This window comes from Diabrotica undecimpunctata, chromosome 7, assembly GCF_040954645.1.
Source record: "Diabrotica undecimpunctata isolate CICGRU chromosome 7, icDiaUnde3, whole genome shotgun sequence".
In the NCBI taxonomy this organism is placed as follows: Eukaryota; Metazoa; Arthropoda; class Insecta; order Coleoptera; family Chrysomelidae; genus Diabrotica; species Diabrotica undecimpunctata.
This window is the reverse complement of record NC_092809.1, coordinates 96,929,056-96,955,891: the sequence shown is the minus strand read 5'-3', so window position 1 is coordinate 96,955,891 and position 26,836 is coordinate 96,929,056. Positions and strand designations below refer to the sequence as shown.

Sequence of the window (26,836 nt, the reverse complement as noted above, 5' to 3'; positions counted from 1 at the left end):
TATTTCCTACATAATATGGTGGTGGTGGGTGAATTATAATCAATGCCCGTAGTTAGAAAGAGAGATCTTAGAATCCGTGAGACCAGCAATTCGCCTATTTAAAACAGTGAGGATTTGTGCATTGCACACAGACACCGTTTTGATTCCCAGTTTGGTATTTTCTGTTGTGGGATTTAGTTAGATCTTAAATACAATATTAGTAGTTTTAGGATGGAATCTTATTTAGTAGAGTTTTCTAGAAGGACTCAGACTGTTTGAAACATGGCACTGTTTTATTTTTTGTTTTCCATGTATATTTATAAATAAAAGGCAAAATAAAATTAAGAAAATTAAAATAAAACCAAAATGCCAAATTCTATTTTTATTTAAATAATATTTAAAAACCTAATAGGAATGACTCTTATTTAACTTTTTTTCTGTTTTTCTTAACCTGTTTCTGCTTTAATTCAACATACCTTGTCGCATTAGTATCCAAGTTACTATTTTCTTGAAATTTCGTTGCGTTGGTAAACATTTCATTAGCCACAATGTCATTTTTAATATTGTTTATAGACATTCTTAGCATCTTTAATTCATTCAGGGCAGTACGGGCAATTATTCCTTCTGGACTTTTTGCTGGTTCATGCAGCAAGTACCGTATAGATTCACTTAGGATTTCCTCAGCTGTTGTCAAATTTAGTACGAGACATTTTAGATTTATGGACTTTTCTTGGTAGTTTTTATGAGAAAGGTCTATCATGGCTGATTGAAGCTGATATAAGGTAAGAGCTAAAAATATAAAGTAGGCATAAATAAACAATTTTAATCAAGTAGTGTTAACTCCTTACAGCATTGTGGGTCATATATGACACAATGCTTAGTTCTTACCGTTAGAGATCGAATCTTATTTTAAAGTATTTATGCATGACATGTCCATATAGAGCACATATTTCGTATAACCGGTAATAAAGCGCCATCTCAATGCAGCAAAGTGAACTTTTATGAAAATTTGGAAATGGCCGCGGTCTGACAGCTGTTCATAAGAATTGTGCAATTTGATATTAAATTATCGAAGTTTCTACTGAATATTTTTGTACAAAAAAATAGTGACATCAAGGATAGACCTTCAAGAAAGAATTTCTGTAAGTATTTTCGCGTATTTCTTTATATTCTAGTATTTTTTGATCAAAATTATGCTTGTGACATATATGCCACAATATGCACTGTCGTGCAAAACTCTCTTTCATATATGGCTAGATATTAGACTAGATTTTTTTTTATTTTAGATAATGGCTTCAAAAAAGTTTTATGGTGAAACTCTTGTGGTAGTGGACATACCAGATGGTAGTGAAGACGAAGGGCTATGAGATGATGATATTTCCCCCATTATATTAGCCCCAGAGTCAGACTATGAAGATGATATAATAGATAATAATGAATCAGATATTATTATTACAGAAACGGATTTAGTTTCGGACGTAAACGGACGTAATCTAATAAAGAATAAAAATAAAAATCATTTAACTTGGAAAAAAGGAAATTTGGTAGCATCAGATGATGATATAAGATTTCTGGGTTCTAGTGACCTACCACCTGAGTTGCAACAAGCGGATTCCTCATACGAATTTTTTTATTTTTTTTTTTTTTTAACAAATGAGATGATCAAAGATATAGTTTATTAAACTATATCATATTCAGTGGGAAAAAGATCTCTAAAACCTTTGAAACTTTCTGAAACTGAGTTAGAACAGTTCTTAGGAACCTGTTTTTATATGTCAACAGTGCAATTGTCAAACGCTATGAGTTATTGAAACTCTACCCTGAATCATCGATTGATCTCAGATGTTACGAAGAAATAAAACGTTTTTTACATTTTGCGAACAATTACGATGCTATTGCTGCCGGTAATCCTGGTCCTGATAAATTTTTGAATATCCGACCACTACTAAATAAACTAAGGAATTAGTTACTCAAAGTTCCGAAAGAGGAATTTTTAGCCATAGATGATCAGATAATTCCAACAAAGGCGCATTCATCTATAAAACAATATAATCCGCCCACAAAAAAACCACAAATGGGGATATAAGGCGTTTGTTTTTAGTGGTGTCAGCGGGTTTTCCTACGATTATGAAATTTTTGTAGAAAGCCAAACTAATTTTGTATCCGATGGTTTTCCTGATTTAGGGGTAAGTTCAAATGTGGTTGTTCGGCTAAAACAAATAGTACCAAGACCTATAAATCACAAAATATTCTTTGATAATTGGTTCAACAGCGTCCCATTGAAAATTTATCTAACGAAACTGGGTATGTAACCACTAGGAACATTAAGAATAAACAGATTGCCAAACAGTAATATGCCAAAAGACGCTGAGTTTAAAAGAACGGCCGAGGAGCTATGGTAGGGAAAATCGCCACAATTTATGGTACAAAAATATCTGTTGTTACATGGTATGACAACAAATTAGTGAACATTTTATCAACATATGCTGGGAGTATGTCAACAGCTGAAGTTAAACGGTTTTTGAAAAAGATTAAGACACATATAATGGTTCCATGTCCAAAAGCTGTAACGATCTACAACAAGTATATGGGGGGGGAGTAGATCTCCTGGATTCAATGTTGGGATATTATGGGATCAAACTCAGATCCAAGTATGTGTATATTTTTCCATATTATTGATTTGACGACTGTTGATACGTGGATTCTTTGGAGAAGAAGTGGCAATGAGCATAATAATTTAGCTCTGGCAGATTTCAAAATGGCAGTAGCAAAGTGTTTATGCAAAATTAATAAAGATGGTTTTACTACAAAAACGGATCTTCCGTGAGAAGCTATGGAAAATTTACAAAACAAGAAAAGAAGGGGTCCAGCAGCCGATATTCCAATGCAAGATGTACGAACAGATGGATATGGTCATCTTCCATTATGGTGTAGTGAAAGGCAAAGATGCAAATATCCCTGTGGTGCAAAAAGCTACATAAAATGCGAGAAATGTAATGTTTTTCTTTGCTCAAACAAAGATAGAAATTGTTTTTTCAACTTTGACACTGAATAATTATTATAATTAGAAAGTAATAAACATCATTTTTTTTATTTTACTTCTGAATCTTGTTTTAATGCTTAGTGTGCCATGTATGACACACAAAACAAAATAAAAAAATACAAACCAAGTAGGATTTTTTTATATTTTTACCGTAATCTTAAAGTCAAGTTTGTAATCATAGATTTTTTTATAAAAAATAAAAAAATCAATATTATTTTAATAAAAATTTGGCCAGAGCATTTGGCTAGAGCAAATGAAAGCAGTCGTGCAAGACGTACTCTATTTTTTCTTACTCGAACCCCGAGACCAAGTAAATCAAGTTTGAAGAAAGTCAAGACTCAACTAGGACCGTATACCAATGATGATGATGTGGTTATACAGTGTGCATCTAAAGTGCGCCTTCTTCTAAATATTTTCTGAATCATAAAAAGGAGTCTTTATGTTGTTTTAACGACGTGGCGCCAAAAGTTTTTTTAAATTAGATAATACTAGTAATACCTTACAAACCTTTCATTCTGGATATTCCAGGTTCTATTACTGACAAAACTCTTATTAAACTTTGACAATTAACGATTTTCTTTTTTAAATTTGTTACATTTGGAGGGAATAATGAATATAGTCCAATCATATTTTGCTGCATTTCCAATAGTAAATGGTGATTGGGATGGAAAGTCCTCAAAAGCCTTGTATGCAAAGTTTCAAAAGCTTCTAAATTATTTTGATCTAAAAGAAAAGAAAAGAATTTAAATATTGTATTTAAATTATAATGTATGTGTTGAAATAAAGTTTCTGTTATTATTACAGTATATTCTGTGATAAAGTGTCTTCTTATTATTATTAGTAGAACAGTTTTCCCAACTTAATTCTTTAGCGCATACGAAACCTTTTATGGTTTCAAAATTTCAAAGTGTTGTAGTATGCATAATATCCACTACTTATCAAAAATTTTGACTACATCATAGCTTTATACTCATTATACTACGCATCTGTATGTTTTGTTGCCCATCAGTCAAGAAAAAGATCGTTATAACCCATCGAGTTAGAATCTATGGAGAGGGCATCACGTGACTAAAAACGACCTCACTTCGGCCATATTGTTTTGACACTTTTGACAGATCGTATATGTTTATTTACTTTTGTTGATTTTCGAATATTTTTAGTTTTAAATACTTTTATAGAAACTGTAATAATATATTGTGATAGTGCATAATAATGGTTTCTTGTTCTCAACGTAGTTGCAGTGGCAGAAGCAATGTTAATAAAAAATCTTCAGGAATAACGTTCTACAGGTTAGTATACAAATATGTAAACAAAGTAATGGCCCGTACTTCAGAGAATAAATTAATAGTATTTGACTGTAATAATTTATCTTTATGTATAATATATCGTGTTTTTAGTGTTTACCGCGGGATAAATAAATCATAGTTTATTAAAAATGTATTGCACTTTGTAGATTATGATTAAATCTTCTGAATAACTAGTCATATTTTTATAGTAGTTTTAATATTATTGAGTCCGGCCATGATCTTACCGCCATATTGGTATCCCGTTAGCCACGCCTACCTACGCCGTTTTTAATACACACGTTAATATGCTCATAGCTTCTCCATAGATTCTAACTCGATGTTATAACCTAACTCGTTTGTACACGTGTAGTGAATGAATGGTACCTTATGTATGACTCCAATTTGAAGCAATATTTTTTATCAAAATAGTGAATTATATCTTCGAAATTATATTATCGAATTTCACATTATAATCTAGCTTTATGATGTCATTTATTATCAAACCATATATGGTTTCGTATACATTCCGTCTAAATTGGTATAAATCCGTAAAATAGATAAATGGTTTCGAATGAAACTTATTTTAGTTATATCGTTTTTAGAAAAATTATCATTTAGTTTTTATTTTCAGAATAGATCCTGGGAAGTTTTATGGCTCATATAAATACGTTAACTGTATTCCTGGTGATGAAGAACTAAGTGAAGACGAAACCTCACAAGTGGGAATACAAAAATCAACTTAGTGGTGTATCAGGTTTTAGTTATGACTTTGATATTTTTGCTGGTGAACAAAGCAATACTTTTCTAAATGGAGCGCCTGATTTAGGAGTCAGTTGAAAAGTTGTCACTAAACTTACAGAGACAGTGCCGAAGAACGTTACCCATAAAATATTTTTCGATAACTGATTTAATAGTCCAAAATTACAGATTTATCTTACAAAAAATGGATTCTTGCCTTTAGATAAAGTTCGATTTAACCGTGTTCCAAATTTAGGAATCCCATCCGTAAAAGAACTAAAGAAAAAATAACGTGGTTTCATTGTAGGAAAAGTTGCCCTTGTTGAAGACGTAAACATAAGTCCAATAACTTGGTTCGATAATAAGTCAGTAAATATGTTATCAACTTACATTGGTAGTGAACCTAGAACCATAAAACGTAGGTACTTCTGAAAAGAAAAAACGTACAGATTCCATGCCCTCAAGCTGTTGAAGTTTATTATCAGCTGAGGGGAGGAATGGACTTATTAGACTCGATGCTTTGGCTTTACAGAATCCATCCAAGATATGGTATAAACGAATTTTTTTTCATATGTTGGATCTATGTTGATTAAATGACAATGAAGACTGTTGTTGACTGCTTTATACGCTGGTGTAGTACCAACAGACTAATATTAAACATTGACAAGACAGAAATTATTTATTTTCATTCATACAACTCATCTACCTATGACTATATCTTAACCATCCATGATAGTAACAATATGTTATCTTCCACTCACTCTACAAAGTTTTTGGGTGTGTTCATTGATTGTAATCTCAAATGGTCAGAGCAAGTGAATTCAGTGAACATGAAATTGAATAAAGCTTTTTATGCTATATCTAGAATTAAAAACACACTACCCATCTCGGCATTAATGAACGTTTATTATAGCCTTGCTTACAGCCACATGTACTATAATGTAATTTTGTGGCATAGTCGTCAAGGAACTCCCCCTGTGTTAACCAATGGAACAACCCCAACACCAACAAAAAGAACAAGAAAAACTTCTGCAAGACATCAAGAGATACCGTTAAATTCTGTGCGTACGGACAACATTGAACACATGCCAGAATGGCAAAAATATCGCTAATAGTGTAAAATATGTACAAAAAAACTTACACCAAATGTATAAAGTGTAAAGTATTTTTATGCTATAATGAAAAAAGGAATTGTCTACCACAATTTCATAACGAATGTATTTTTGTATGTCAACATTTTATTAAAATATGTTCGTCTAATACATGCGAAACCACATATCGATTTTCAAAAAATCTTCCAGTTTGTAGTTATTGCATATGAAACTATATATGTGGGTTTACAAAAAAAATTCTATATATAGGACTAAACAGTTATTTTAAATGTACTAATGCCTTTTATATGTCTTAATAAAAATTGCAATACATAAAAATATTTTTTATTTCATGTTTGCAATAATTCATGCAGAACAGGGTTAAATATATTCCCCAATAGGAGTGACTTCTGAGAGGGCGATTTTCAAGGTTTAAGCAAAGAATATAGACGCTATAAGCGTCTATATTCTTTGGTTTAAGTTATGTGGTGGATGGCGGGCTAGAACTCCCTTCAAAAAAAGTCTGAAACAGCCGTATGTCATATATCAAATCGTGACGGCGCAGACTATATTATTCAGGTCTTACCAACTTTAAGAACTTAAATGAACTATTTCTTAAGTAATATGAATTGCCTATCTCGTAGTGATTATCAATTATTATTTTATATAATACAAATCATCACTAGAAACGTTTTTGGATCAATTAAGTGACGGAACATTATATCTTGGGACCATCATTACTCCCCTAGTCTAAAAAATTTATTGAAATGAGCATATCTCACCCACAGATTACAAAAAAACTTAATAACTTGAGTTGTTAGATCGAAAACCGTCGTCAAAATAAACTCACCTAAGTTTTGAATTAATCTTTTCCCCTCATCAACTATGATATTTACTAAGGAATGGAGAAAAATTTTTCCGCATCCAGAACATTTCCACTCTGATTTAGGATCACTTGGCTTAACAGCTTTGACAAAACCCTCTGGACATAGATGGCATTTTATAGAGCTAATATTAGTGTCCAGTTCTGTAGGATCCAAACATCTTTTGCAGGAGCATTCAAAATATTTGCCTTCTCTAAGATGTTCTCTTCTATCTAGACTACCCTGTAAGATCAGTTACATGGATTAATAGGTTATTTATTGGTTTAAAAAAAGATATTATTAGTGCCTAGCAAAATAAATTACTAATCTAATTAAATAATTACTATCTTATTTTGCTTTTTATTTTAATATTTTCGACAGAGATTTTAATTACAAAATTTTTAATATATTCACTTTATTGTAAATAAATATTTCGCTGAGTGGTATTAGCAGTAGTATTTTAAGGCTGCCCTATTAAGTAACTCTAAGAGAAGCATCATCCTCTGAAATACAGTGGTTCTCAACAACAATTGACACAGTATAAATCACAATCAAAAAATACAAATGCTACTACAGAGATCAACTCTTGTGTATACATAGGAGGGATTTTCAAGTGAAATCATCAGTTCAATCCAGTCCTTAACATGTTCCTGCAGAGATATTGTTATCATACGCTCTTGCGCTGATGAGCTTCGCCTCACCTCGAAATCCTTTCCATTGGTCAATTGACATGGAAATCCCAAATATCGTTATTCACGAGCCTAACACTTGTGCATAAATATGAGTCATGTTCAGGTCAGGTCAGTCAGATCAGAAAAGATGACAGAACAATTGTCCAGATACTAAAAAATCACTTGGAAAGAATAATTGCAGACACGGTTAAATGAAAAATCAAGATCAACTCAGAAAAGACTTAGTTCATCATCTTCATACAGCAGCATAATCCATCAGTAGTCAAACTTTCGAGAGGAAACATCATCCAATCAGAAGCTTTACATACACAACAAATTAAGGTAAAAGCTAATGACACAAAAAGACTAATTTAACCTTACATTTTCAGGTCCAGCCCACTATCAAAGGACAAGCAAATCCAACTTTACTACGATAGATCGATGATACTATATGCAATCCCACTATGGAGTTCCACAGCAGAGACTAACTGGAAGAAACTAGAGAGAATAGAAACATCGTGTTACAGAATAATCGACAGATCAACATGGAAAAACAAAAGGAAAAATGCAATCATCAGAGAACGGCTCCAGTACACACCACCGAGGAAGGTGACTAAGAAAAGGACTAGATACTTCTTCCACAAAGCCACAAGAACACTTCTAAATACCAGATGATGCAGAAGAGAAACATTAGAATAAAGAAGGTTAAAATATCTTAGATTTGAAATATCTTAAGTGTGAATTGTAAATTTTATTAAAGCAATAAACGTTTTTATTTTTATTTTATTATCAGATTAGTCAGTCCTTCACGGACTTTTACAAGTAGTCGTCTACACTAGTGTAGTCCTTGTGCTAGGATTCTGCTCCTCTTCCAGTCTGCCCTAGATTCTGAGGCTAATTTTCGCTGTACAAGTGATCATCATCATGCAAGCTCTTCTGTCCACTGCTGGACATAGGTCTCTCCCATTTTTCGCCGCTCTTTACGGTTCTGCGCTTCTTGTTGCCATTTCTTGGATATTTGTTTAATGTCGTCCATCCAGCGTTTTGGTGGTCGTCCTCTGCTGCGTTTGTCTTCTCTTGGGCGCCAGTCAATTAGTTTTCTGGTTCATCTTAAGTCTTTTAGTCTCGCTATGTGTCCTGCCCAATTCCATTTCAGCTTGGCTATACGTTCGACGACATCAGTGATACATGTTCTTTTCCTTAGGTCGTGATTCCTTATTTTGTCTTTTTTTGTCTCGCCAAGAATCGATCTTTCCATGAGCCTTTGTGCCACTCACATTTTTAGTGCTATTATTTTGTTGCTGAAGTTTATGCGGCTTGTAGTTGCTAGTTGATCTGCTTTTTCATTTAGCCAGATTCCAGTGTGCGATGGTACTCAAATGAAAGCTGTGTCGTTTCCCATGGAATGAAGTATTTTTAATTTATTTTCTGTTACTTATATAATGGTATTTATTGTATAAATTTGCTTTAATTTCAATAACGCATTAAGTGAATCTGCAATGATGACGCACTTCATCGTATTACTCGTTTTGAAAAAAGTTAAGGTTTTTAATACAGCTGTGGTCTAGCCTGTGAGTATACTATTGTAGGTAAGTATATGCTGTAGGAGTTTTCTTCATCAGAATAGTAAGCAGCAGCATGTCTATCTGGGGTTTTAGAGGCGTCGGTAAAGATTTGTAAGTAGTTGGGGTAATGGGATATGATTTCTGCAGAAAGATGTTTAATTATCGAAAAGTTAAAAATCTATTTGATTTGCGGTACTTTCTTAGTGTTAGGTCAATGGTCAGTAGGCGGGTTGTCCATGGAGGAGAGATTGCATTTGTATATAGCAATAGACTAAGTTGATCCATGTTAAATAAAATGTGTGACTTTTATTCTTTCTATTAGAGGTATACTTACAGTTTGTTCTCTTTAGAAAAAAGAGGATGCCAGGGGAAATTTTGAGAGAAAAGAGGATGTTGTTTTTAATTGAAATTTTGGCAATATAGATTAGTGATAATTGTTGTCGTCTTATGTTTAGAGGTGGCTCTTTAGCTAGAGCAAAGTTGTAGATTGAATAATGTTAAGCTTTTTTAAGGTAGTTTTGCTTGCGGCGTTATAACAAATGCAACCGTAATCTAGTTTACTCCTAATGAGTGATTTTTATAAATTTATTAATATTTTAGTATCTGCGCCCCAAACTTTATTAGCCAGAATTTTGAGTATCTTTAACCTAGATTGACAGGAATGTTGTAGTTTGTTGACATGCAAGTTACAATTTACAAGTTCTGGTAAAAGTTAAACGTAGAAAATTAACTTCTTTTGATTGTTTTAAGGATAAATTATTTAAAGTTAGGTAAGTTGAATACCGAGATTTGTTTTTATTAAAAATTATGTATTGTGTTTTTTCTGTAGAGTTCTGCAAGTTATACCCAGTTTTTAACGTCAAATTTTCAGGTCGAGTTAAAATATTTTGTAAAATTTTAGTTGCCGATTCTATATTGTTTGATTTAGTATAAACTTCGATGTCATATGCATAAATACTGGCTTTAATATATGCTCTAATTTCATGAATAACGCTATTGATAGCAATTTAGAATATTGTTGGACTTATTATGGAACCTTGAGAAATTCCATTATCTAGAATGTTCTTGTTGAGCTTTTAAGGCTATTTATCCCAATTTCTATTGATCGATTATTTAAAAAATTGTTTACAAATGCTAGTATGTTACCTCGAATCCCGTAATCGCTTAGATTTTTCAAAATGCAGTGTCTCCAAGTTCTCTCAAAAGCTTGGCTTATATCAAAAAATATTGCAATAAGTTTTTGATTGTTTGCAGAAGCTTTATTAATTGAGGTTTGTAAAGTAACATCATTATCTAACATACTACAAACACATACTACAGATAAGCGAGATGGAACGGTAAGAAGTGGGCTTATCTTTAGGTTTATTTGTCTTAATGAGAGTTATTACTGCCTGGGACCAAAGATCAGGCAATTTATGTTTTAGAAAACAAATATTAAATAAACTTTGAAAAATAAAGGCAGATATCGAGGACAGTTTTATTAATTAAATCTTGCCCAAGTACTTTCGCTCACTAGAGCATCCTCAGGGGCATTTCGTTAGTTTCGGGCTATCCAACAATCCCAGAATGTCATAAACAAAATTAACAATAAAGTTGAACATAACACTACACTAAACAATAAATTTCATGTCTATGACATTCTGGGAGTGTTGGATAGCCCGAAACTGACGAAATGTCCCTGAGGATGCTCTAGTGAGCGAAAGTTCTTAGGCAAGATTTAATTAATAAAACTGCCTTTATTTTTCAATACCTGCCTTTATTTTTCAAAGTTTATTTATTCGACTCATTCGCATTCAACCTCATATTAAAATATTAAATAAATCTAGCAAAACTAGTTTAGCTGTAAATGGTAAGTTTTTTATAAACATTGGTGGTATGCCAACTGCTCCAGCCTAGGTGTTTTTTAATCAGATATAGCAAATTCTAGTTCTTAAAGAGTTATGGCGATGTTTAAAGGGTATTGTCAATATGTTATTAAACAAACTAAGCCTAATTTATTATCAAAAAATCATACTTGCAGTACATTGGCATAATTAAAATATATAAGGCCATCTTTTGGAATGTCAACACTAGCTTTCACAGTCATAGTAAAGTCATCATCGACGGATAGTAATGTATTCGCAGTACAATCATGTGTCATTAATGCTGCTTTAATGTACAGACCTGGAATAAAATTATAATTAGATCTATAAGTCTAATCGATGATTACTTAATTTATAGGACATGAAAACCAATGCGATATAATAATTAATGTAATGATCGTAAAATGGAAACATAAAAGCGCCTTTTATTCGGTAAAAGGCGACAAAATGGATAAATATAAGGAAATATTCTCCCCGGAAAAGGATCTTTGTAGCATAAAATATTCCAATATGATAAACTATCTGTTAAACAATTAAAGCTATTTTACCTCTTAAACACTGTCTTTCAGGATTTATTGTTGATATACTACTATTTGGTGGTCTTACTTCAAAGGTGTTAACATCCAAAATTCCACAAATCTTTTGAGTTAACTCAGTATTGATATCTTCTTCAGATATGACATTCATTTCTCTGAAAACACAAATAGAACAATATTATACTACTTCAAGGAATGTAGGCATGCGTGGTCGATGTTTTTATGGTCACGCAATTATAGATATCATATACATACAAATATAAATATATATATATATATATATATATATATATATATATATATATATATATATATGTCTTTAAGAAATATGACCGTTTAATTTAATATAAAAAAAAGTGCACTCGTAAGTGAATGGGATGTTTTCGGTCAATTTGGAGATAAAAAAGACAAGAGTTGTGCTACAGTCTGTCCCAAACCCTTCTTTCAGTGAGTCACTAATTTTGACGTCATATAGGATTTTAAAAATGTCGAGAATTATTAAATGACATTTTAGATAAATTTGACAGTTGCAGGATCGTAATCTCTATTTTTCTCTTTTTCTAATTGAAAATAATTTAATAATTTTAATATTAGTCTTTGTTCTTTCTCGATATATCTCAGCATATTTAAAATATGTTTATGACAATAAATATAAAATTAAATTTTCACTGTAAAATGTCTGATAATACTAACCTGGAATGACAATTATCATTTTATCAGTTGACATTGTGAAAGTACTGTCACGATCGAGACAATCTGCGTCAAATTATATTTATGCGCATCATTGATTGGATATCTATTTAGCGTATTCTAAACTCCAACCAATTATACATTTGTAAGTAGAATTAGCTTTACGATAAATAATTTTCTAAGTTCTATGTATAATAATCACAGACTCACGTTTTTTTCTGTCACTTCTAGCTTAATGTATTAGAGAGAATTCGATCAACTATGACGCACTGAAAGAAGGGTTTGGGACGAACTATACTTTATCTATTTAATGAAGATGTTTCGCCCACTGTTCAATGAGCATCATCAGTTCATCTAAAAGAGTGTTATTAGCGATACATCTAATATGAGAAACAATTAAGTAAATGATCTTACCTTTAAAAGATCTGTAGCATTAATTATGGTATTAATGTGAAGAAACATCAAAAATTAATTTAATAAATGCATCAGCAAAAACACAGAAACACGGAACGCCGGAAGATTCCCAATTTAAGTAATTTTATATTAATTTTTTTTTAATTTAACTTTTGACATTGATTAATTATAAAATCTATTAAAAAATGTAATTTTCAATTTTGAAATGTTATATTAACAACGGCACGTTGTTATCTAACATAAATGTTATGATATAATAAAAGAAATTGAAGAAGAAACCAATAATTAAAAGTAGAATACGGAAGAATCAATTTTGTAGTATTAGTGCATGGTAAATTTGGCTTAAGTTACTGATATCAGTTCTCTTATTTAATGCATTAGCTTGTTTTAAAATATGACACATCTCCATAAACTGTCTCTTATTAAGGTTACGTTCTCTACAGAGAATTCTAACATCATTAAAATTCACAGTATTTTTGGTGTTAATTGCATGTTGTGCAAGGACACGAGTATGTTTAGAAAGTTTAATGTCACTACGATGTGAAGTAAGGCGTCCTTTAAGGGAACGGCCAGTCTGAACAATATAACATGCATCACATTCAGATAACACAGCCAACGCAAAGGCTACTGGAAACTGCAGAGATGAGAGTACTGAGAAGAATTACAGGAAATACGCCGAAATATCGGAAGAGAAGTGAAGACATTAGAAGAAAATGTAACGTACAGTGTATAAATGAATAGACACAAAATAGAAAAAAAGAATGGAATAACCACATATGCACAATGGAGGAGACCCGTGTCGTCAAAATAGCAAGAGATAAGGCACCAATCGGCAGATGAAGTATCGGATGATGGCGCAAAAGATGGATAGACAAACTTCCATAGAGGTATTAATCCGCCAATGAACAAGCAGAATTGCTTATAAAGAGGAAGAAGAAAAAGAAGAAGATGTGTTTGCTCAAGCAAATATTCGAAGATATTTTCGTATTTATTAGGACCCAATCGGGGTTTGCATGAATTCTTAGAAATACTAGGCGCATTCTTAAAAGAAATGCAATCGAATGGATCATGCATTTCATTTGAGAATTTCTCAGCTGCTGTTAGAGTTATGTTTTACTTACTGCCTTAACTGAAAATAGACAACTTTTTGTACATTCTAACCGAAGTGCATGCCGACTATACAAATCAGTATTTTTGAGAATAGTTCATTATATTTGAAATAACTTGTTTATACCTTAGTATTTCTTCTACATCTGTCTTGTGTTTTCTCCAAATAGGCTTGTCTCTCCTAGCTTCTAAATGGCACTCTAACTTCATAAAATCTGTCCAGGAGTCAATATTAGTGGCTTTAAGTAGTAGGCATCTTAGAGGAAAGATAATTTGACAATTGTCTGCAATACATCGCCCGTTAATTTGTTTTGATGCAAAAATTTCACATTCTTCTTTGGTGTGAAATTTACCTGTAAAATATTAAATTAGAAATATTTAACATTTTCATTTAAGGCATTTTTATTCGAGTGCGTTAATATTTTAATTAATCATAAGTAGGCTTAGACAAATATGCAAAATGCATATATTGTATATATTGCATATTTAATGCATATTTTCTAAAAGAAATGCATATTAATGCACATATTGTTCACTTTTTTTGCATATTTGCCCAAGTCTAATCATAAGGTTTCATATAGTGCTAAATGCGGCAAGATTGGCAAGTTTCAAAGATTAAATTGATAATAGACAAACTCTAGTAGAGGCAGTGATTATGATTTATTTGAATTTAGAACTCAGTTTTATTTAGGTGAAACATCATGGCCATTAAATGTTTTAATATGTGAACATCATTCTTATATTAATAATAGAGAATTTGATACATCTCAAATATGTAAACAAGCATGGGAAAATGAACATAGGGTTCAATTTAATGATTCAAGTATAGTCCTAAAAGAAACAGATGGTAAAAAGAGGAAAATCAAAGAAGCGGCTCTAATTATGCTAAATGAGTCCAATTGTGTCGCAAATTCCTCGGCATAATGCAGTAAGATCTTTTTACCCATATTAAAAAAGGAAGTTCATAAAAGGAAAATACCACTATTAGTAAGTCAGTAACATATGGAGGACACATCATTTATGTTTTTTAAATAACAAACTTCAGATAGAACTGAACCCCCATATTATTATCTGGCCTGTACACCCTAATTTTGCTCTTTTTAGAAGATTGAAAAATTTTCTCATCTGTAAATATTACATTGCTCCAAAAATCTTAATTTTGTAGCTGATGGTTTAAAGCAAATATAAGTTTTGATTGCTTCTGTTGTGGTGTAAGAGCTTGTTTAGGGTAGTAAGAGCTTGCTGCAGTTCGGAACCTAAGACACGATGCTTTAATTCTGCGCCAAGTTGTTGTCGTTCTTCCTGGAAACTGTGACATAATTCTTGTAGTTTTTGTAACTTCAAAAGGATTTTCTTCTAATCTCCCCACAAGCGTACGATCTTCATGAGCGGTAGATATTTTTGGTCTTCCAGATCCTTGCTTTCTTTCGAGAGTTTCTTGTTCTCCCCATCTTTTATTAATATTAAAAACTGTTGTTTTGCTTACGTTAAAACGGTTCGCTACGGCAGATAGTGACCAACCATCTTACCATGGGAACCAAGTACATGTACAGCTGGTTCCTAAAAATACTGATACGACTCTTAAAGCGTATTTTGTAAAAAATTGAGCAGTGTATTTTTAAGGATAAATACTTATTATTTACATACTGTCACTATCACTGTCAAATCTTAAAATTTGTCAGATAACTTATTCTGTTCAACATCAAAAATGGCTCCACATGCTAGCAAAGAACTAAAAGCAAGAATTATAATGAAATTAGAAGATGGTTCGTCACTATCTGCCGTAGCGAACCATTTTAACGTAAGCAGAACAATAGTTTTTTAATTATAATAAAAGATGGAGAGAACAAGAAACTCTCAAAAGAAAGCAATGTTTGCAAGGATCGTACGCTTTTGAAGAGATTAGAAGAGAATCTTTTTGAAGATACGAAAATTGCAAGAATTATTGTGTCACAGTTTCCGGGAAGAAAGACAACTCGGCGCAGAATTAAAGCATCGCGTCATAGGTACCGAACTGCAGCAAAAAAGCAAGCTCTTACACCACAACAAACAATCAAGACTTATATTTGCTTTAAATGATCAGCTACAAAATCAAGATTTTTGGGACAGGGTAATATTTACAGATGAGAAAATTTTTTCAATCTTCTTCTTCTTCTTCTTTAAGTGCCCTGTCCGTTGCGAACGTTGGCTATCAACATGGCAATTCTGATCTAGTTTGCGGCGCTTCTGAATAATTCGACCGATGTGAGCCCGAACCACTTTCGCAGATTTTGGAGCCACGAGTGTCTTCTCCTACCTGGCCCTCGCTTACTGTCTACTCTCCCCTGGACAATCAATTGCAGTAGACGGTACTTATCGTGTCTCAATATGTGGCCTAGATATTCAAGCTTTCTTTGTTTGATTGTGATCACGATTTCTTTCTCCTTTCCGATTGTTTGGAGTACCTCTATGTTGGTGACATGTTCGGTCCAGGATATTTGAAAAATACGTCGGTACACCCACATTTCGAATGCTTCTAGTGTTCTCGTGAACGTCTCTGTCAGCGTCCATAACTCCATACCATATAGTAAGATCGGAAAAATATAGCATTTAACTAGACGTAGTTTTAGGGGAAGAGACAAATCCTAGCTTATGAGGAGCTTTTTCATATTGTTAAATTCTGCTCTAGTTCGTTCTATTCTCGACTTAATTTCTGTGGCTTGTTCCCATTTTGCATTTACGTTGGTGCCAAGGTACACATAAGATTCTACATTGTCAATTAGTATGTTACTTATCCGTAATTGTCGAGCAGGTTGTTGCTTTTTGCTTATTAGCATCCACTTCGTCTTCTTGAAGTTGAGGCTCAGGCTGTATTCCTCACTAACTGAATAAACTCTTTCCATTACCTGTTGTAATTCGTCTATGGTACTAGCAAGGATCACCGTGTCATCGGCATATCTTATATTGTTCGTTAACTCGCCGTTTATTTATACTGACGGACACCTCTTTTGATCTGCACTCTTCCAGTGAGTTGGTTGCAAATTTTTGCTCTTGCTGTTTGACCCCAGTATAGGTTTGCCACAATTCGAATGTACTTGTCGTCAATACCTGTCTTTCGCAGAATATCCATTAATTGTTCATGATTGACATTGTCAAATGCTTTTCTAAAATCCACAAAGCGCCAATACACGCCCTTATCAACGTCTCTACACCGCTGTATAAGCACCTGGAGAGCGAAAACTGCTTCTCTAGTTCCAAGTGCTTGGAACTAGAGAACTAGTACCAAACTAAACCAAATCTTCTAAAAAGGGCAAAATTGGGGTATATAGACCAGATAATAATAGGTTTAATCCTCTATATGTTGATAGATATCGAGCAACTAGTCATTTTGGTGCTTACACCACAACAGAAGCAATCAAGACTTATATTTGCTTTAAACGGTCAGCTACAAAATCAAGATTTTTGGGATAGGGTCATATTTACAGATGAGAAAATTTTTTCAATCTTTTAAAAAGGGCAAGATTGGGATGTATAGACCAGATAATAATAAATTTAATCCTTTATGATATGTTGATAGATATCGAGCAGCTAGTCATTTTAGCGCCAATGTATGGGGATGGATTTCATCTAAAGGAATGGGACGATACGGCGTATTGACGGCTGGTTTGTTGGGCAGACTTATCTATAAAGTATAGTACAGAGTACAAGAATGATGGTAATTTATATGGGTAAATTGTTGATGCATAGTGGAATATAAATATTCCCAGCATCGCTCTGAATGGCTTGATTAAGCTTGGGTATACAGTTTACTTTAATTGCTATCGACACATTTAACTTCATCTTTCCTCACTAGAGCTCTCTAGTAGCATACTCTGGTAATTATTTTTCCCATAATTGCCAGAGTAGTCGGTGCGTTTTGATTTAGTTTGAGTCTTCCTACAAACTCTCTTTAATCACGGGTAGACCCAGAAAAACGTGTTAAGGAGTGGTAAGAGACTCAAATTAAATCCAAACGCAACCGTCTTCGTATATTTATTTATAAAACATCATGTTTTACAGTGTAGAACAGTTGTATCCAGAAAAGCATTTTATCCTTCAACAAGATAATTGTCCTGTTCACACTGCAAATATAATAAACCAGTGGCTCCTTGAGCTGTAAAAGTAGTCCAGAGATGGAAGCCCCAAGGAAACAGAACAAGAGGAAGGCCCCGTAAAAGATGGATAGACGACGTAGAGAGGGATCTTAAAACCATGAACATCAGGCAGTGGCGAAGGAAAGTATCCGATAGGGCAGAATGGAAGAACATTGTTAAGCAGGCCAAGACTCACAAAGGGTTGTAGCGCCATTAGAAGAAGAAGAAGGAGGCTCCAGAATAATAACATCGAAAACTTAACATGGTCCAGCTTCAGTCTAGATTTAAACCCAATCGAAAATGTGTGGGAGTTATTATAAAACGCTTGTATAGGCATAATTTTATACCTCAAAATGATGAATAGCTGTGGCACGGTATACAACAGGTTTTGAAAGAGCTCTCTGAAGAAGACAATTTCATAGTTCCTTTCACGCAGATGGACCGAAGACTAAAAGCTGTTATCAATGCTGATGGAGATATTACAAAATATTAATTTTATTTTTACATACCTAAATTAAGTATAGTTTTGGTATTCCAGACCCTCGCTTTCTGTCGAGAGTTTGTTGTTCCCTTCATTTTCTATTAATAGAAAAGTGTGATCCTGCTTATGTTAAAATATTTTGCTGACTCTGATAGTGCCCAGTTATCTTCTAATTTGGTTACAATTGTTGCTAATATATTGTTGAGTTAAGTCGTTTGTTTTATTCCTTAATAATAATAAAAATAATAACAACAATCTTATTTTGTGTAAAACCTATAATTTATATACTCTTTATAAAATGCAGGAATTTAATAATAATATTAAAATTTAAACCTTAATAATTATTACAATTTATAAATTAACATATGTAATCAATTGTTTGTTGTTTGTTTATTTTATTATGTGTCTGTCATAACAAATTTAATATGTCAGACCAATCAAATACACTGCTCAAAATGATCAAATCTTACTAAGCATCGTATCAGTTTTTTAGGAACCAGCTGTACCATGTCGGGATAGTATTATGAGGTTTTTTTCCTGTATTTTTTTCAATCATTTACTATGAAATCACTAACAGTGATTCGCGCTGAAAAAATTTGCAATATCTTGATTTTTATGGCACGCAGAAGTTTGATTTTTTTTTAAATTACGGTAGCTCGATAGTACTTATTACTTACCTAGATAAATAATTGAAAAAATATATTTTGTCAATGAATATGAATACGTACCTGTACATTTGACATTGCATAATATTGCTGTACCACAAGATGCACAAAGTACATATGCAATTCTTTTAATTTCTTTGCAGCAATTAAAGCATATTAATAATCCAGATATTGGTGGTCCAATTAGTAATGGCTTTTCGGAAATAATAACTTCTCCCGCTTTAATGTCTCTGGACGCAACCAAGTATCTAAATAAAAATACAGTAATAAAAATATTTGATGTAAAATATGTAAATAAATACTAATCACTTCCCCAAACATTTCTCCCTCCAAAAACGAATGTTTTTAAGAACAGCTAAAAGTAGTAGTGTAAAGGATGGACATGAAAAGATCAATACACTAATAAAGAACTAAGTAAGAATAAAATATGGATTTGTGATGTTGGGTTGTCTCTGCTTCAACCTACTGATTTTCCATGTTATACTTTCACAAAAGTATAGATGGATAATTTTGTATTTTATTTAAACAAACTTAACAATTACAGGTTTACCCAAATTGGGTTGAAACAATCTCGCGTTACTACATGTCAGAAATCTCTACATCTATTCACTAATTGAATTATGTTTCCTATTTTATAATATTTGTTAAACATGGACTTTTCTAAACGAGGCCATGTTTGTATACTAAATTCGTGTAATATAATAATATGTAATAATATTTTAGTTAAGGAACATGTTTACAACCTTGATATACTTTCGTGTTCCTATGTAGGTAAATATATCAATTAAATCTATTAAGCTATTCTTACACTTATTAATGAGAGTAAGGGTTGGTTTCCTTACTCTACAGATTGACAAATAAGCTAAGGGCATATTTTTATCACAGGACATTGTTGGGAATTACACTGTTCAGCTATGGAGACCTGGACAAAGAAGTGAGAAATCAAGTACAAAAAGCAAATAGTCTAGCAGGATGCCTTAATAGCATTATATGGCGGAACAGACACATTAATACTGAGATGGAGCCATGAAGAAATATGCCTCAGAAACAAGACCCGACATAGCCACAATACACACAGTACTAAGAAGTATTACAGGAAGTAAGCTGAGAGATCGAACGAGAAATGAAGACATTAGAAGAAAACGTAACGTACAGTTTATAAATGAATGGACATAAAATAGAAAAAAAGAATGGAATAACCTCATAAGCAGAATGAAGAAGACTCGTATCGTCAAAATAGCAAGAGATAAGTCACCATTTGGCAAAAGATGTATCGGATGACCGCGCAAAAGATGGATAGACAAACTTCCATAGAGGTATTAATCCGCCAATGAATACGCAGAATTGCTTATAAAGAGGAAGAAGAAGAATAAGTAGAATTATTTGACCTACTTAACTAGGAAGGCTGTGTCAAGGGGAATACCGTTGGTCTCTTTTCCTATAAGAATTCTGTAATGTGTGAAAGACAAGAAGAAGAACAGCGTCGAAATCTTGGCGTGGCGTCGCATTTCAGAAGAAATCATTTGACAGCCCAGGAGTAATGATATTTTGACGAGCTTCATGGTAGGAAAATGCCAGTTTGGTGAAAATTGTGCCGGTGATAAAACATGACTAGCACAATCAGAGGGGTTTTGATTAGAAGGCATACAATGCCGAGTAGAGCGTGGTATCAGTTTTTGCATGTGTTTAATACGATGGGCAATTTATGCGTAGAAAAATTATCTCGAGTAAGATCGGACGAAAAACTCTTTGACAGATGTAACTGGCCAGCAATACGGCTGTCAAGAGCTCCAATCTTGTCCAATTAGAGCGAGCATGAAAATTGGACGAGACTCGTTGACAAAAGTAACTAGATCAGTCAGCAGTATGGCTACCACAAGCTCCGACCTTGCGATAGATGGTCTTATGTAGAGATGACAGTAGAAATGTAACACATACAAGTACAGTTGTCTGTTGTATCTGTTTAGATATTTCATCCTTTTAAGGTACATTGAAGTACCACAACGGTTGTAGAAGACGTTTGGTTAGCAAAAAGGCATGGAACTTCCTAACAAGCCGTTGTCAGGACCGTTCCTAACAAAATGTCGCATTGGAGCTTGTGAAGCAGTAGGAGAGCGTGATTCTGACGGAAAACCGTTGGAATCGTTGCTGACACATTTGCCTAACGAAAAACCATCGAGCATTAAAAGCTGAATGAGTACTCACTACAGAGAGCAAGTAGATAAAAGAGAATCACTTTAAGCGTGATTCTGTCGAATTGGCTTACTCTTTTAGAGCTTTTTTAAGCGAAATAAGACGAAGAAGTGCCGTAAGTAACAGTACGTAGAAAAAATTCCTGGAGGGGTTTAGAAAAATCCAATCCCCAGAGACCCCAAAGATTTCCAAAATTCCTTATTTACTTTAATTTTCGATATTTTTGTTGTTGTTTCATTTGCGATATAAAGCAGTATCTGTTTATTTGTCTATTGTTTTTTTTTCATACCATATTTTATAGGTACAATTAAGTTCTCGTATATGTATGTATGTGAAAAAGTAAACAAATAAATGCTTTATTAAATTTATTAAAAATAATGAAAAACAAACATGCAACAATACGCTTAAATTACTTTGAGTTTAATGAGTTAAACTTAGCATCAGCCACTAAGAGTTTAAAAGCAGAAATCATGTGATAATAAAAAAAGTCCAACTCACTACAGTAAGTATTTGTCCTATGAAAATCAAGTCCAAAGGCAATATCCTCCGACTGGAAATCTTTCAATTGTAGAAGTTCAGTTCTGACGATAATTCCATGAATTATTTTAAATTACCTAATTACTAGATATTAAATTGTAACCTTCTAATTTTTATAGAAAGCAAAGTTAATGTTTTATGCAATATATCATAGTCAATATTTACTCTTTTGATGCCTAGTTTAAATAAACAGATCCAGAGAATTTTCTTTGTACTTTTTTATTTCATAATTATTTACGTCCTTAAAATCATTTATTACCTATTCGTCTAAAAAAGGTCAACAACTTTGAAATTTTTGCCTTAATACAAATAAAAATTCCCAAATTTGTTATAATTAGAGACTGGAAAATATGCACTAAAATTTGTCTAAAATATGCTTGCTATATGCAAATATGCACAAATAAAATGTAAATATGCAATTATCGGATAAATATATGTTTATGTTTATAAAACTAATTTTAAAGTTTAGCTTAAACACAGTGTGGTTTGAATTTATACTCCAGTCGTCAGAGACGAGAATGCCACTCAACCTCTAAAAATCATACGAACAAGCTGAATTTTGCTCAGAATATTAATTTTGGGAACACAAAAAAGATGCAAAAAAGATTAACACTTTTACCCCGGGCTTTCCCCTAAAGCCCTCATCGTAGGGGGGTAAAAACGCAAAAAAATCGATTTACCAGGAACCTGTACGCCGTAGAAAAAAATATTTTAAATGAAAAATGTAGCTGAGATAATTTTAAACAAAAATATTAGCACTTTTTGTATAGAATGAACCGTTCTCTCAGAAACAATGCTTGGAGCGACCGTGATTTTGAATGTCAGTTACGCGCGCGACAAAAATCAAGATGCGTTTTAAAGGTAAAGAGTTCATCTTTCGTATGCAGTTTTTGTATTTTGCCGCAAATAAACTCAGATTTTATACAGGTGTTAAATAAACGTGGCGCGATTTTTGCCTTTTTTTATTATTCTCACGAGATCAATACAATCTATTTCTTTCATTGAATGGCCACTATAAAGTTTCAATTACTAGAGCCTAACCTTCAAAACCTCTTCTTCTTCTTCTACAGCACTACAGCCCAAATTGAGCCTTGGCCTCCTTTATTTTTTGCCTCTACCCTTGCTTTTCTGTGGCTTATCTTCTTCATACACGGACTCCTAAAAGAGCTTGTGCTTTGCTGTTTACTGTGTCTTCCCAGCGCTTTCTTGGCTTTCCGACCGGTCTCTTTCCCTGCATTCTAGTGCTCTGTTACATTTGGTAACCTATCCTCTCCCATTCTTATCACATGTTAATCTTATCACAAGTTGATAAAGCTCGTTGTGGTATCAACTTCTGAAGATTCCGTTTTGCCTCACAGGTTCTAGTACTCTCCTCAGTACTTTCGAAGTACTTTCGAATGTGTTGAGTTTGCTTTTGGATGTTTCTCTCATGACCCATGCTCATCTTTGTATTTCGGTGGACATTTTTAGACCGAAATATATGGGAGAGGGCAAAATAAGCTCTGTTTTCCTGCATTATTCTCTTCCGTATTTCTCCATCTTCTGATCCGTCAGCATATATTTCTACTCCCAGGTATGTAAACTTTCCAACCGTTTCAATGCCATCTTCATGTATAATGTTTTGTGGGACTACATTTCTTCTTATTTGTATCGTTATGTTTGTTTTTTGTATGTTAATTTCCAGACCTAGCCTTTTTTTTGCGTTTTTAACTCTGCGTATGTTTCCTGTGCTCCTGTTGTTGTTCTACTCATAATATTAATATAATCCGCATAAACGGCCAGTTGAACGGTTTGGTTGGTCAGTGGGTTTCCTCGTCCAGTTTGCATTTGCCTAACCGCATACTCCAGTGCCAGGATAAACAAAGTTAGAGTCAGCCCATCTCCCTGCTTTAGTCCCTGCGAAATTTTGAAAAAGTCTGTCCGGTGCTTTTGTATTCGTACACATCCCTGAGTTTCATCCATTGTGGCTTTAATGAGTCTAATTAGCTTGTGTAGTATTGCCAATTCAGCCAATATATTGTTGAGTTTGTTCCTTTTGTCAAGCCCGTCTGATACTCTCCAATATTATTTTCTGCTAGTGGTTGAAGCCTCTGGTTTATAATATACGTGAGCACTTTATATGCTGTTCATAGTAGAGAAATTCCACGGTAGTTTTTGCACTGAAGTTTGTCTTCTTTTTTATAGATCGGGCATACTATACTTTTCTTCCAGTCATCGAGTATCTCCTCTTCTTGCCATATGTCTTTGATGAGCGCGTGGATGTGACTTGCTAGGTAGTGGCCACCTACCTTATACAATTCTGCTGGTATTTCGTCAATTCCCGGGGCTTTATTGTTTTTCTGGGCCTTAATAGCTTCGAGAACTTCCTTCCTCTATGGTTGGAGCTTCTACTCCATTCTCTACTTCATTCTTAGTTTGTACCCATTTCATCTTTCATGTCTACTTGTGTACCAAGTAGGGTCTGAAAATAATGCTTCCAGGTTTCTGTGACTTTTTGTTGGTCACTGATTATTTGTCCACTTTCATCTTTGCATAGACTTGTTTGATGTTTATACCCACTTTTTATCATTTTTAGACAGCGGTCGAAATTCGTCAGGAAGTCTGACAATGAAAACCTTACACCATCTCATATTGATCAAACCGTAAAACATCGAGTCAAAAAAATGATTTGGAGATGGTTTTTATACATGGAGGTTAGATCTTTAGTACCAATCAAAGGCAAGATGAATAGCCAAAAACACAAATTCATGTTGGAACAGCGTTTGATTCTTCACCAGACCTCAACCCCATTGAAAATTTATGGGCCGTTTACAAAGCTAGACTGCGCAAAATCGACTGTGCTACAAAAATAAAAATGATAAAAGCGGTCAATGGTCATTAAGGTTTAGTTTCGAGATGAAAAAATATATTTCCTACTAAATGATGTAAGTTGACCTTTATAGTTTTGTTAAAATATAAGTTTTTTCTAAATAAGCTATTTTTTCATTAAAACAGCCTGTGATTCCATTAATTCGCACAGTACTGTGGGAAGAAACACGTACCTAATACAACTTGCAAATAGGGCTGACAAAAATCTGATTATCAAAAATAAATATAAGGCAAAAGATATATCAAATGAAAGATTTTTTGTAAATAATGATTTAACCAAACAAGAACAGAAAACACAGAGGAATTTAGGAAAAATAACTAAAGAAGAGAAAAAAAAAGGAAAACAAGCCAAGATGGGCTTCAGAGAAATAACAATAGATGAAAAGATCTGGAAATGGAACAACATCAAACAAACGCTAAAAACTGAGTAAGCTTTAATATATAATAATTTGATTCAGCAAAGGAAAATTTAAGGAACAAAGAAGCAAAAACAACCAAAGGAAATTAAACATAAGAACTTTGAATGTAAGAGGTAAATGAAGGAGACAAATGGGACAAACTAACTGCTACAAACATAAAATTCTTTGCACACGCCCTTTATTGATTTTAAACAGGTCTACGATAGAATAGATAGACAAAAACTGTTTAAAGTTACGAAAAAATCTAGATTGCCAAGTAACATTGCGAAATAAAAATGACTACGAAGATAAAGGTAAATAAAGCTGCTTGCAAAATCGCAGATCTAAACATTTTATTGAGATAAAAAAACATCCAGAAAACTACAGAGGTATAAACTTGTTAAATACTACGCTAAAACTTACAACTAAAATTTTACAAATGCTAATAAATCATAGGATAAATTTAGCAGATGAACAACGGGGTTTTCGTAGTGAAAGATCGTGTATAGATGCAATATTTGTTATAAAGAAAATTACTGAGAAATCACTAGAGTATAATAGACCAGCATTTCTGTGTCTGATTCACCTAAAGAAAGAGTTTGACAGAGTAAGACTCAAAGATGTAATCCATTTTCTGTATAATAGAGAAGTTCCCTAAATATTATAAAAACTATCGAAAACATCTAACAAAACAACAAAATGGAAGTCAGAATAGATGGACAACTTACAGAACCTATAGAAATAGGCAGAGGAATAACACAAGGGGATTCATTGAGCCCGATGCTCTTCAATTTGATCATGGATGAAATCATCAAAAGCGTTAACAAAGGAAGAGGATACAGAATGGGAAACAAAGAAATAAAAATACTTTGTTACGCAGACGAGTAACCACCTTTTATAAAGGTATTAATCCGCCAATGAACAAGCAGAATTGCTTATAAAGAGGAAGAAGAAACATTTTAAAACAAACGTAGGACTGCGTTAGGGTGACTCATTATCAACTGTATTGTTCAACCTGGTACCGAAGGCAATAATCAGAAAAATCAAGATAAAAACCCAGGAAACAATATTTAAAAATTAGCATTAGGGTATATCATTCGCAGATTATGTAACAATAATAACAATAAGTAAAAAAAATTACCAGAGATAATTAAGCATATTTTAAAAGAAGAAAAACATTTGAGCTCAATGGGAAAGGGGAAAGATAAAATATATGGAATGGAAGGAACAGAAAACGAAAGGAAAGGGAACTTTCAAATAGAAGGAAGAGTGACGTACAGTTTCTCCAAGGTTTAAAAGAGTTTACATATCTAAGGAAGGATGAGAATAAATTAAAAATGCTACGAAGAACAGGAAATGTAATAATAAAATCTGTTTAAGCCTTAGGTCTGCAAGACTTGTTGAGCTCAATAAATAAATAAATTTTATTATATAAAAATTATTATTTCTTAGAGCAATCTGATATTTTTATCTAGCGGTAATCGTAATTACTAAGAATTCAGGTCACGAAGTATATTAGTAGAAAAAATTATAAGTAACAATTTATAAAAAATATATTATATAATAAAACCTAAACATACCTTCCAATCGTATCATTTTTTAAAACAGTGTAATTCGTTTTATTCATCTTTGCACTAAAAGATTACCGTGTGCTGTCCATACCAAGAGTTACGAGGTGTAAATGCTACAGGTATAATTAGATCTAATCAACGAAATAGTTTTAAAGTTAAACTTATG

At 33.0% G+C, this 26,836-nt stretch overlaps 1 protein-coding gene across 1 annotated transcript; it reads right to left on the bottom strand.

Annotated features, from left to right (window-relative positions):
- Positions 1-348: 348 nt before the first annotated feature.
- Positions 349-26,836, bottom strand: LOC140446881 (SET domain-containing protein SmydA-8-like). The gene is made up of 8 exons (XM_072539459.1): positions 26,680-26,836; positions 19,167-19,351; positions 13,973-14,198; positions 11,647-11,789; positions 11,251-11,399; positions 6,988-7,243; positions 3,530-3,745; positions 349-768 (listed from the first exon to the last, which is right to left on the bottom strand). The coding sequence occupies exons 1-8, from the start codon at positions 26,724-26,726 to the stop codon at positions 401-403; spliced, it is 1,590 nt and encodes a 529-aa protein (XP_072395560.1). The 5' UTR covers positions 26,727-26,836; the 3' UTR covers positions 349-400.

Coding starts and splice junctions, on each gene's coding strand:
- LOC140446881 (XM_072539459.1), bottom strand. CDS start 26,726: ATGAATAAAACGAATTACACTGTTTTAAAAAATGATACGATTGGAAG. Junction 11,790..13,972: donor GATGTAGAAGAAATACTAAG/GTATAAACAAGT, acceptor TTGTGTTTTCAG/AGAAATGAATGTCATATCTG. Junction 11,400..11,646: donor TGAAAGACAGTGTTTAAGAG/GTAAAATAGCTT, acceptor ATTTTATTCCAG/GTCTGTACATTAAAGCAGCA.